This window comes from Xiphophorus maculatus, chromosome 1 (assembly GCF_002775205.1).
Source record: "Xiphophorus maculatus strain JP 163 A chromosome 1, X_maculatus-5.0-male, whole genome shotgun sequence".
NCBI classification, from domain to species: Eukaryota; Metazoa; Chordata; class Actinopteri; order Cyprinodontiformes; family Poeciliidae; genus Xiphophorus; species Xiphophorus maculatus.
In genome coordinates, this window is record NC_036443.1 from 30,252,124 (window position 1) to 30,265,470 (window position 13,347).

The 13,347-nt window shown below is 37.8% G+C and overlaps 1 protein-coding gene across 1 annotated transcript; it reads left to right on the top strand.

The window, feature by feature from the left end:
* Positions 1-421: 421 nt before the first annotated feature.
* On the top strand, positions 422-10,364 carry mapre1 (microtubule associated protein RP/EB family member 1). The gene is made up of 7 exons (XM_005801881.3): positions 422-597; positions 3,846-3,976; positions 5,074-5,219; positions 5,322-5,523; positions 5,631-5,740; positions 7,089-7,241; positions 8,287-10,364. The coding sequence occupies exons 2-7, from the start codon at positions 3,856-3,858 to the stop codon at positions 8,329-8,331; spliced, it is 777 nt and encodes a 258-aa protein (XP_005801938.1). The 5' UTR covers positions 422-597; positions 3,846-3,855; the 3' UTR covers positions 8,332-10,364.
* Positions 10,365-13,347: the final 2,983 nt, after the last annotated feature.

Genomic DNA, 13,347 nt, shown 5'->3' on the forward strand with positions numbered 1-13,347 from the left:
TTTCTAAGATAGGCTCTTGTGTCAGAAAATCTAAATCAATGTTAGGGAATAATTAAAACTTTTTAAGATTTCTAAAATCTCGGTTATCCTGAGGTCTAATCTACCTGTGCTTCTACATGAAACACCACTGTTGGGTTGGAATGGGTTAATGTGATTGGCTGAAACAAGGAAGCTATCTGATTGGTTGCTGATCATTCAAAGACATTTGTGAGGTCAGGGGAGTATCAAAATTCACACACAAATGTAGCGCCACCCACAGGCCAGAAACAGCTTGTAAATCAAGATATATTTGTGTTTGCATCAAAAATTAAAGTGTGGATCTTGAACTATGCGTCCGTGAATTATGAGACTGTTTTAGCTCCATATTCTCGGGGTGCGTCGTGACGTACTCTTACGTCTTTACGTAATCTGCTGCGCTGTTCCGCTGTGTTCTTCCGCTGCCGGTAGATTGAACGTGAAACAGCTAAAGAAGAAAAGCAGAAGTGCCACCTTCGGTCCCAGTAAACAAAGATTCGTTTTGTGTTGGTATTCGGAACCACAGCAGAGATAACTAAATACTATCGAGGCCACAGAAGTATAAATTCTGACCAGTTTTAGGTAAGTTAACCATTTTTCCTATGAAACAAACCGGGGTGATTTGAAGCGGCCGCTGGGTGAGGAGCCGAGCAGCTAAAATGCTAACTGGTGGTTTGCTGTCCGGGAGCATGGCTGATACTGGTTAGAGCGGAGCTAGCTGGTTAAACTGGATCAGGCTTCTTGTTTTCAGTTGTCGGGGTCTTAAATAAAATCACATTTGGTATGATTGGGTTGACCAAGGCTCGGTACTGGTTCCAGGGTAACGGAACCTAACGAGGCGGTGCTCCGTCTGGGAGGCTCTGGTTCAGGGCGGGGAAACAGCCTTCATGCTGGCGGAACTGGGCTGCAAATCACAACCCGGTGCTCGAAACGGGTCTAGGATACATCCGCAGTTTCTACAGCCGACCAGAAAACCGAAAATCTCACTATATGAGGTTGTAGCTAGTTAATAAATCGCCTTATAATCTGATAAGCACATTTATAACGGCTAACTGCTGCTAACGTTAGCTTCCATGTTTCTGATGCGATCCAGACTAAAGAGTTCCCTCCCTGATCCAAAATGCGTCCTGCAAAACATCAGTCTTAACCCAAACCAAGCAGTTTTAACTTAAGTTAAACTCTAAAACATGTTTGTTAGTGTTGGCACACAGGAAGAGCAGCTGGTCCGTGTTTAAAACGCAGGCCCGGCTCAGATCTGGGTTAACCTGCGCCCTGCTGACTCACATACAGCTGGGCTTTCTCTCTCATACCACAACTGACCTGGCTTTGTTAAAAACAAAAATTATTCATTTACTCATTTATGATTTGTTATAAGTGAAGAAGAGAGGAAAAAAGGCTCCCAGGTTTGTAAAGGTTACCAACTGCTGTTCTGAGTCAATTTACTTAATTTTCCTTTGAAAATCAGAACATTTTGCAAAGAAAAATTGTATTTTTTCTTACACATTTCTAATAAAGGATTTGCAAATGTTCTTTAAGTAAATATTTACTATTTTAGATTTTCTTTTGTGCTGTTTTTAAAAATGAATTTTCTCAATTAACTGTCAGAATAATCGATTACTAAAATGATCGTAAGCTGTAGTGATAAGTTGTTATTGTGTACTGGTGTTGTTGCTAAAAGCAGTAAATCTGGGTGTGTTTTCTTTATGTCATATGGAATAGAATAGAAATACCACTTACTGTCACTGACAGACAAATACATGCACATTATTAGATTGAAAATATAAAAGACTGCACCTGACGATCAAAAGGTTTATGAAACTGTAACCAGCAAAAGCAAATAAACACATTTAAGGTAGTAGCACTGTAACTTGTGTAATCAGAAACCCACTGATTTTATCCATCATGGCAGCTGTGACCCTCTGATACCATCAGACTGACTCTTATTTACACCTGGCATTAAAATCTGACCTTAATGATCAGATCTGTTAGCCGCTTTCCATGCAAATTCACTGATAATGACGTCAAACAAAGGGCTATCAACAGGCCGGATGAACGGTGGAGGAAAATACATGATTCTTTTACATGCCATCCATAGAGCAACTTGTTAACTAAACGAAACCTGGAGATGTTAACATTCTCATAGTCAAGCTAGCGTAACTGACATGCCACTCTCCCTCACTATTTTTTTCTCTTAAAACTTTTCCTGACCTTTTTATTTAAAACGCTGCGTCCCTTTTTCTTTCATATAGCAGCCATAAATTTAAGATTTAGCGCGCTGTGTTGCCAGCTTGTCCGCTAAAACCAATGCTAGTCCTCAGCTAGCAGCCTTTTGCCCTCCAGCAGGGAGATGGGGCGCGATCTAAACGTCACGCTGTTGGGATCTGTACCTGAGTCAGAACAACAGCTTTTAATCTGTGGACCAATCAGCAGGTTTATGTAATCAATGACAAATTCAACAAGACGTTAAGCAATTCATTAAGGTAAAAATAATTATTTAGGTTTATAGTATTTTATTTTTCATTGTGATCCAGTATAGTAAGGAAGTTGGATCAGAAAGACATTAGAGCGGTTCCGTTTGTTTAAAATCAACATCCAGTGCAGCTTTAATGACATGCAGCGCCGTCTGCATGTGGTTTATGTTGGCTGTTATATCATAAGCGTCTCAGAGTCTGACTTTGCAAAAAATGGATGGAGGCATTGCAGGAAATGACCTCATCTGATGGAGGAACTGATGCTAAATAATACAGCATGTTGGGCAACAATTTTTATATGACAATATTTAAATGTTCAGTTCAGCACAAACATGCTTAATTCAACCCAAAGGGAATTTAATTACCGTAGTTGTAGTGACACATTTCATCCAAGTATCTAAAATTGTTGCAATAAATCAATTAACCGCATAAAAAGTTAAAACAAAATCCATTATTTCCATTTCTTTTCTATGAAGAACAGGATGATAAAGTCTTCAGTTCTGGTGTTTTGGTCTCAACTCGCTTTTATTTTGAAGGAGAATTTTGCTTATGGACTTCATAATTTGTTGTTTCTGTTTTTCTGCTTATTTATTTGGATATTTAAAATGTCCAGTTTTGATTTTTGAGATTATTATGCCATTATGTTACTTGAAAATGGTCTCAAATTGATGATATTATTGTTTATTGTGATAACTTTTGGGGAAATTTGTTTAAATTTGTTACTGCGGGTTTATCGTAGCAGTCAGTCTTTCAGCTCATCTGAAGGAGCCTCTGACTGAAGACTATTGTCGTCTCATAACTTTGCTGACATGCTAACAGCTGCAGAGACGATATGTTACAGTAACATGTCCTAAGTGGCCGTCAGTTGTTAGCTTGCTCTGCTAATCCACCTCATTTGCTTTTGCCGCTCCTGTTTGAATCTCTCTGGCTGTTTGGTTTGAAATCCAGGCAGGTAGACGTTGCAAAGTAGAAAATAAAAACTTTCTGCAAAGTAGAAATACTCTCCTTGGGGTCAAAGTTTATGTGTTATTTGAGCTTTCCAGATGCTAATCAGCTATAAAATGGCACCATTTTTAACTCAGTTATGCATCATAGTTGTCTGAAAATAAAAAAAATGCAAGAGCAAAATACGTCCAGCTCCACAGCTTCCAGAATAATAATAAAGCAACAATTCAACCAAAAAAAATGAGAATAGTCAAGAAAAGTAAGAAATAATCCATGAGAGTCGTTTTGTCTTTTTTTCTCCAAGCTTCTTTGAAAGACAAAAGGGAAGCGTAATCCGGTTCTCTGTGCACACATTGTTTAAGTCGGGCTGTTCGTTTTGGATCTGAAGCAGTAATCCGCCATCTTGTTTTGCAGGTGAGCCAGGATGGCGGTGAATGTTTATGCGACGTCAGTGACCAGCGACAACCTGAGTCGGCACGACATGCTGGTGTGGATCAACGAGTCTCTCCAGATGAACCTCACCAAGATAGAAATGTTGTGTACAGGTAAGGACAGAAAATGAGTTCATGTGAAATTAATTCTTCAAAGCTGCGTTGTGAAGTTAAATCGTCAGGCAGGAGAAAAACCGGTGACCCAGTTTGAGCTTAATGAGCACGGATGAGCCAGCAGCAATTAGCGAATACCTGGTGGAGCAGCTGAGCTCATTGCAGGAGCTGCTTCTCAGTTTTTACTTCTGGTGAAAACGTTAAAGGGTTAATAGAGCAGCCATGTTGGGATAACTTCCTGAAGGCAGAGCTTCTGAAAGAGCAGGAGCTTCTTAAAGAGACAGAGACCCAATTTCAGTCATATTTGATTTATACATCATTTTTTATTACAAGTGAAAGTAGAATAGTTACTTAATTGTGCTATAAAATTGCACATTGTCTGGAAAATTCATAATACTGCGACTTTTCAGACCCTTCGAGCAACTTTTTCAGAAAAGCAACAAATCTAGCAACATTTTTTTTACAAAGAGACGTCAATTTTTTAAATTTAATTTTAGAAGAAGTTGCTTTATGTAAAAAGAATATTCCTTGAAATATTTGCCTTCATGGAACATTTTTGTGTGGATTTAAAACAGCAGCATTTTTTAATCCCTTTTACGTCATAAAACACTAATTCTTTTAGCATGTTTAATGTTTTTTATGGCAAATCTTGTGGCTGCAACTCCTTCCTCGGCTCTGCGCTGCAGAAAATAAACCGGGTCCTTTCAGGACTTAAACCGAGCAGCTGTCCAGCACCTTTTAGAGAAAGTGTCCCGTGTTGCAACATGGGCAATAAGGCGAGACCAGGCAGGTTTATTTCTACTGTGTCAGAGCTGAGGAGCTTCTACTCCTTTGTTTAGTTCTGGTTGTGGGAGCGTTGAATAAACAGGTGTGTGCTCATCTGAGGGTTGTAGGCGGTCCGCACCAGACGAGCCTTAGTAATAAAAGCAATAATAAAAGTAATGATAAACTGTTAAGAAGCGCTGCCTGGAATCGATCCACGTTCCTGGAGTCGGTCAGGACTCTGGCAGCAGGACGGTGAGGGAAAGAGCCATTTGGTTCATGTTTACAATTTAAAATGTTCCAGAAGTTTCTAATGCAGTTTTGCTCCTGCTCAGGCGCCGCCTACTGCCAGTTTATGGACATGCTGTTCCCCGGCTCCGTGCCTCTGAAGAAAGTCAAATTCGGCGCCAAGTTGGAGCACGAATACATCCACAACTTCAAGCTTCTGCAAGTTGGTTTCAAAAAGATGGGCGTGGATAAAGTAAGTTCACTCAAACTTAAAGGGATAGCCGCCGGGCTAGCCACGCCAGACCGGATCCGTTTGCCGTCGGTCGCTCTGATTGGGCCGTCCGTCTCGTTTCAGATAATCCCAGTCGACAAACTGGTGAAGGGGAAGTTCCAGGACAACTTTGAGTTCGTCCAGTGGTTTAAGAAATTCTTTGACGCCAACTACGACGGAAAGGAGTACGACCCTGTGGCGATGAGGCAGGGCCAAGAGACCATGCCCATGAACAGTCCCACCACGTCTGCGCTCAACAAGCTCCCCAAGAAGACCCTCAACCAAGGTGGGAGGTCGTCCATTGATCAGATCGATCGGTGGTCCGTCTGATCAGTTGGCCTCGGACGTCAGATCGATCAATGTAATCAGAAATCTCCCTGCTTCTCTCATCAGCTACCCAGAAGCCTCCAGTTGCAAAAGTTGCTCCCAAGTTGGCTCCTGCTGGGACCCGAAAACCGGGAATGGGAGGCGGCGATGAAGAGAGGGCAGAGCTTATTAATGAGGTTTGATTTGATTGGCTTGTTACTGGTGGGCATTCATCAAATCGTTTATCATAAAAATGTTCTTGTCATAAGAATTTAGATTTCTTGATAAATTTTAATTAGAGATGTTAAATAAAAAAGGAAACTGGGCTGGACAATATGACAGAAAAACATATCACAGCGTTTCATATCAGACGATATCAATAATTATTGACTAGTTTTTTGTTTTAAGTATTTGAAGTACAGCCACACTGGTGGAGTGACCTTCCTGTTCTCCACAGTTTTAATTCATGTTGTTTTTTATTTTTAAGCTTTTTAAGAAACCTTATAATTCCCTACCCTGTGGAAGTTACTCAGCGGGGTAGGTTGCTAGGTAACTGAAGTTTGGGGGAACTTGAAACTGCTTCTTACTCAGCAGGCTGTTGCTAGGTAACCACAGAACGAGTGGGTTAAAGCCACTCTCTTTGCTGATTGGCTGATTCTCCAGAATGTTCTGGATCAAAGTTCAGTGAATATTCTATATGATGAATATTGAATTTTCTGTCAGACTTATTATCTATTGATATTGATCCATGTGTATCTAGATGTATATTATTGATTTTTTGTCCAGCCCTACTGACAGTTTAATCAGAAATATAGTTTTACTATTTGTTTCACGAGCTAGTTGGTTAAAAAATATGATTAAATTGAGTTACTGTGTAACTTATTGGTATAAATCACACTTTTTTAAGTAAGTGATGAAGTTTATTTGAAATGGGAATGTTTTTGTGTTTGTGGTATGAAAACTGTGCTGTACAGATGAGATGATATTTTATTCATCCCCTTAAAAAAACAGAAATAACTTTCAGAAATAACTTTTTTTCTTTTTTTTTTTTTTTACCCCTCCAGGGGGTCTTTTGTGGGCTCTAGTGTGCCTTATGTAACAGTAGGCTGACAGGAAACGGGGAAGGAGAGGGGGGAAGACATGCGGCAAATTTCGTCGGGTCCGGGAGTCGAACCCGCGACGGCCGCGTCAAGTACTCAAGGCCTCCAAATACGGGTTGCGCTAACCGCTACGCCACCACGGCACGCCCCGGAAATATCTTTTTAATTTGCATCGTTATCACAATAGTACCACAAAATATGGTGATAAAAGTCTAGTTCCACATCACCCAGCGCTACTTCCACCCACATTTCCACTTTTATTAATATTAATTTTATCAATATTTATTATTTAATTTTCCTTTGGGATCAATACAGTATTTTTGAATTTGAATTTTGAATCAACTAATATTTCTGAGTCTTTATGACGCTAATAATTTAATTTTAAAATGGCTGATATGTGCTTTTACAGTAAATCTTTTACCTTTTTCTCATCCTGTACCCACAGATAGAGATTCTGAAATCTACCATTCAGGACATGGAGAAGGAAAGAGACTTTTATTTTGGTAAGTTGAGGAACATTGAGCTGATTTGCCAGGAGAAAGAAGGCGAAGGCGACCCGACGCTGCAGCGGATCGTCGACATCCTCTACGCCACAGACGTGAGTTCAGCTCTTCCACCAATTCATATTTTAATTTCTTCACACAAATTATTAACACAAATCCAAACTAAAACAAAACAAATCTGTTTCACAACTGTTTAGATCCATAACAGCTACAAATCCATCCTGAACCTGACCAGATAAACTGGTTATTAACCAGTGGAATAACTGGAAAACTGGCTAAAATCTGATGGGATTCATGTAAAAATATTACATATTTTCCTATCTAAGGAGAAGATTGCAGTGGAAAATGTACCTGTTAATACATTTTCCACCACAGAACTCATTGCCAATTCAGAAGAGGCAAAATTTATGCTAAATAAATGTTAAAATTGTTGAATAGTAAATAAAAGTAAGGAAAAAAATAATAATGCAAGTACATATTATCTAATATCAAAAATGTTTTAATTGTTAAGTAACATTTTACACTGCAACTGCATTTAACTATCCAAAATACATGAACAAAACATCAATAATTGAAATGGATTGTGCAATCTCTGTAAGCAAAAGTCAAAAATTAGCTAGAAAAAAATCTGAAATTTAGAATTTTTGATTTTCTACAAAAATCATGAAAATTTCAGTTTTAAAAGTAGAAAATGTTTAACTATTGAAGCCGAGATTTTTTTTCTGGAAAATTCCTGAGATTAATTCAAATTTTCTGAGTTTTTTCAGCAAATTTTTGATCACAAACTGAGATCAATAATAATGTTTTCATCTTGGACACCAGTTTCAACTAATATAAAAGTAGTGCAGGCACATCCTCTCAAATACAGCAAAAACATTTAACTGTAGAAGATAAACAAAACATCAATAATTAAAATGGATTCCGAAGTCTGTTAAAAAATTGACTGGGAAAACAGGCAAAAGAGGCAGGTGGTGCAAACCGTTTTTTAACAACATTTAAAGCAAGTAACAATATGGAAGTTATTGATCTCATGTCAATTAATCGTGTGACAAATAGATTTATTGCTGTTTCTGAGGCAAAATGTCACGGGATCGTTTGGGATCTAACCGTTCGACTCTTTCCTGTCGCCGTTTCCTGCAGGAGGGTTTTGTAATACCGGACGCCGAAGAGCAGGAGGAGTTTTAATCCGAGCGTCTCCTCCACCTTATCAAGCCACGGCGGTTTGGTTTCGCCAAGCCCTCTCTATAATCAACGAAGCCTCTGTCTCCAGAACCAGAACCCAACCCCCAGCACTGCCCTGTAATCCAGTCCTTCCCAGAACCAGACCCACGTCGGGAAACACCTGGTTTTTGCTCCGGACTCGAGTGTAAAAAGCATAAGCGATGTTGTGTGCGTGTGTGTGTGTGTGTTTAAAAGCCTGTTGGATGCAAATGAAGAATCTCGTCCTGATGACCCGGTCGACCCGCCGGCGCTTTTCTCCAAACTAACCCTGAATGTTTCATTTCTGACCATAAAACTCTTGAGTTTCATGTCGTATTTTATTTCCTACATGTTTTTTTTTTTTTCATTGTTTTCTGTTCGTTTCGAACCAAAACAAATTATTGGTACGACGGCATGTTTGGGCCGCTGTAAATTAAAAGAAAAAAGAAACAGTAAATTTCTACCTAAACATCTAGACATTTTGAGATTAATCTCAGAAATTTTATAAAAAGAAAATAATGAATGAGTTTCAAAAATGTAGCATTTACTAGAAAGAAACCTGAAATTTTCTCCAAAAAAAAGAGAAAAGGAAAAGAAATACATGGAAACGTCTGAGTTTCAATAGTATAAAATTTCCAGCTATTGAAACTCAGAAGTAAGCCTTTTGTAGAAGATTTATGACATTAGTCTGAAATTTATTTTTTTTTTTCCTAGAATATTTTGGACACTTTTGGAACTAAGAAATTTCGCCTTTTTTTTGTTTGTTGTTTTTTAAGAAATCTTTTGTTTTTTGTCGTAAATTTACCCTTTTTATCTTTAAAGTCTTGCTCGCCGCCATGGATTTGGATGTTTTGATGATGAAATGGATTTGGTTTCCCTGAACCTGCAGTACTAACGCGGCCACCAGGGGGCAGCGGTGGGGCGCTATCTGGCTGCTTTAATTTCATTCCTTCATGTCTGCTGGTTTTGACCAAAGCGCCCTCTGGTGTCCTTTCCAGGTATTGCAGCTTCTTGTAACCCGAATCAAACCTGAATTTGCCAGGAGGCTTTCTCCTCCTGGATTGTTTTGATTCCTCCATGAAGTAAAGATAAAAGAACACGCTCTGCGTAAATTCAGACTGAAAATCTTCACGTTTAGTTTGGCACAAAGCAACAGGCTTGTCTTCATTTGGTGCAAAAATCCAGTCTTCTCGTTTTTCTTCCTTTCATGCCTTTATGTGTTACTGCGTGTTTGTTTTTACAACCCACCAGTTCTCTCAAAACGCTCAAAATTTCTCAGTTTTAAAAATGTGGAATTCCTAAATCCAGGAACAAAATGTGGCTTCATCTTTTGTTTAAAGTTGAAGGAGACGGTGGAGCTGAACTTAGTAGAAAGTGCTGACCGCTCCTGTTCACCTGTAGCCTTTAAGATGGCCTCCTCCATAAAATCTGGGAATATAATGTAGAAAACAACCAGTTCTAATCATATTTAATCTGCATTCTGGGTTCAGTTGGAGACCGTTTCTTTAGACTAATGTAACTTTGTCACATTTCTTTCTAATTTAACCAAAACACTGGTGTTTAGTCCTGTTAGTGGAACGTTTTTCTTTTCAATGGCCTTATTCACAAAAATATGTTTGTCAAAAAAAGTTTTTTAGGTTTTTTTTTCTGAATAAATGTGTGGTGTTGAAGCTCCAAACACTGCCAAGAGGAGTGGATGCAGCCCAGAGGCCTTGATTTTCTCTATTTATTACTACTTGCCTTCACTACGAGCAAACCGTATGAAATTACAGAACAGTTTTTTAAATTCTTTTCTATCAAAAATGTGATTTTTTTAAACCCGGTTTGTAAGCAAAGTAAATTTTGTCTTGTTAGATTTTCATTTGTTTACCTGGTTACGATATTCAAGCTGTATTTTGGAGAGAAAAAGTCGAGCAGTTACACTTTTGTCGGACCAAACATGAAGCCTGAAGGAAAAAATTTAAACTCAGAAACATTTCAGGCTGCAATTAAAACCTAATAAAGAATCTCAATAATTTACAAAGACTTTTATTTTTCTGATAAACGGTTTAATTTTCTGTAGACGTCTTAAGCTGGCAGGTCTGGAGCAGCCACTAGAGGGCGGTAGCCGTACTTTGAGTAGGAGTGCACCGATTTCTAAAATCCTGACCTACTGATACCGATTTTTCTTTTTTATGACAAACAATTAGGGAATTGCAGGTAGAAGGGGGGGAAAAAGAGTAATTTTTCACCAAAAAAGTTGTTTAGAAATGCTAAGGTTTGCTAGAAAAAAAATCCAAAATTTTGATATTGATCTTTGAAATTTTTAAAACAAATTCTGAGATTAATCTAAAACATTTTCTAGAAAACGTGAACATTTCTGAGTGTTAAAAGTAGGAAATGTTTAACTTTTGAAATTCATAAATTATGGGGGGGTTTTCTACAAAACTTTTCAAAATAGAAAAATTTCCAAAAAGAGAATTTTTTCTAATTTTGAAACTCAGAAATTTGTGAAAATTCCCATTTATTCTAGAAAATTTCCAAGATTAATCTAAAAATGTTTTAATATGTTAATTTGTCACTAAGTTTTTTCTAGCAAATTTTTAATTCAGACAATTTTATTTTAGTGAAAAGTCACTAAATTTAGTGACAAAGTTGCAAAGTGAAGGTAGAAAATATTGTTTTCCCAAAGGTCCCAAATTTTGAGGCAGTTCAAACTCTTATCACGGTCACAACAGATTTAACAAATGTTAAAAAGCATCACTTTCAGGGTTCAAAATTAAATCAGTGACTTTTATTTCAATCAGTATCAGGGCCAGGATACAAAATGTTTTGTTTAATTATGAAAATATAATTACATTAGCGGAATAAAGATGCAATTTTACCAGAAGAAAGTCAAAAAGTTCTCTTTCTATATGGATTCAGTTTGAACAATCGCTCTGACGTCACTCTGAACTGCAGAATGGATTTTAGATATTTGTTTAAATTGTCATCAGTTTGTTATGAGAGATAATCTGTGAAAAGATCAATTCAACAACCAATCAGAGCCAGGAGGCGGGTCTTAGCGCTGTCAATCAATCAAGATGCTGCAAAATGCGCTAATGGCAGTGAAAGAACTCACTGTTGCAGGAAAAACGTCCATCATCAGTGGCTATGCTAACTAGCCTAGCGTTCACAACATGCTACGCTAGCTGCAACTTACCAGAGAGCTAACCAAGACCCGCCTCCTGGCTCTGATTGGTTGTTTATAGTTAGCTCAACCAATCAGCAGAGGAGCTTAATTTTTTTCACAGATTTTTTTGTCTCATTCCAAACTGTCACAAAATAGTGACAGTTTCAACAAATGTATAAAAATATATTTCTATAAAAGTTACGCGCTGCAGCTTTACGACTCGGCTCCAGACTGTTGATCCAATCCAAGTCCAGCTCTGATTCTCTAGTTCAGGAAGCAAAACCGTAATAATCCTGCAGCATTTTGGAAATTTTACTTCAATTGTTAGATTTGCAAACAAGAATCAGTTTCTGTTGTTTTTCCTCTGCCTTCTCGCCCTCTCTGCTGCCTCCACCGGCTTTCTTCATTCAAACATGTCAACCAACCACCCTCACCTTCATGAAGTCAAGAAAATTTGCTGTCAATCAACTATATAGTCAATGTTTGTTTTGACTATATAAATGAAAATCTGCTGTAAAAATCAGTGGCGTCTAAACTTTTCGCGCCAAATTTAAACTACACACATGCCACAGAATTCATTAAATTAAGAGCAAAACATGACTTAATTTTTTTACTTGCTTGACAATAAGCTAATTCTTTTAATGAAATCTATAAATTCTTAAGCATCCAGACATTAAAAAAGCTTCATACTGTCGCTTTAAGAGAAAAAGACAATTTCCAAATTATTGGGGTTTATCAGCTGTTTTCTATTTTGTTTACCAGATTTTTACCATTCTTGACTTGTAGACTGAGGACCAACCAATATCCTTTTGAAGGCCACAAACGGCCCTCATACCACACTTTGGACCCCCCTAAGTTATTTTGTTTGTTAGCAGGCGGACTTCTGGAAACTTTTATTATTTGTCTTTTAAAAGCTATGAATGTTTGCCACAAGTTTAGTTTGATTTAGGTGATGTAGGGAGATTATTTGACTTTTAAACTTTCATTAATTTCTTCAAAACAAAAGCATCACAAATGTAGCAAAGTTTATTTACACCAAATTTACTCAATAAGTGTGGAAGGTTTTAATATCTTTAAAAGTTAGTTGACTTGAATATTGATTTGAAGATTTTGAGGGCATTTAACGTTGTAAAATAGTCACTGAAACTTCTTCAGTGCTTTGCCACTGGTGAAGCAACAGGCAGGAATCTAAATTAGATAATTTCTAAACAGAAGAGTTTGAGATGAAGGCTACTTTTTGTAGCCCTGTCTGTCCACTGTGACCTCCCCAAACCCAGGAAAACCTGCAGCAGACAGAAAGGAGGCTTTCCTCTTCAGAAGTGCTTTTCATGATGCAACATTTGATACTGTGGCCTTTTCGTACCAAATCAACCAAGTGCTAATCTCACTTCCTCCTCCTACTGCTGGAAAATCTCTGAATGTTTTCAGTTTTATTCATTTCCCCCTCCTAGCAGCAGAATGTTGACTTTTCTCCGCTTCTCATTTTTCTGCTGGTTGAGACTTTTTCTGCTCCACAGTTCTTCCAAATGCTTGTTGTAGTATATTGGAGTGTTTTTTTTTAGTTTAATTAAATATTCCTGAGCAGAATGAAGAAGTGGCTTTAAGGGGTTTTGTTGGTAGCAGCCGCAGACCTTTATGTTTTCAACAATCAACGCTGATTAGTGTGTTACACTGTGACTTCTCCGCCATCTTTTCCTCTCTGGTGTGTTAAACTCCGCTGAAGTTGATCTTTTTAAATCACGTTTTGTACTATAACAATAAAACAGTATTTCATTGTCAAATGCTGCCTGTTATTTTATTTCTCCTTTTTTTGTGCTGTTCAAAAGAACAGAATAAAATATAACATTTAA

What these genes read in the sequence shown, in the direction of transcription:
- mapre1 (XM_005801881.3), top strand. Translation starts at nt 3,856, where the DNA reads ATGGCGGTGAATGTTTATGCGACGTCAGTGACCAGCGACAACCTGAGT. An exon ending in CAAGAAGACCCTCAACCAAG is followed by an intron (nt 5,524 to 5,630) that starts GTGGGAGGTCGT and finishes TTCTCTCATCAG; the next exon opens with CTACCCAGAAGCCTCCAGTT. An exon ending in GGGCAGAGCTTATTAATGAG is followed by an intron (nt 5,741 to 7,088) that starts GTTTGATTTGAT and finishes CTGTACCCACAG; the next exon opens with ATAGAGATTCTGAAATCTAC.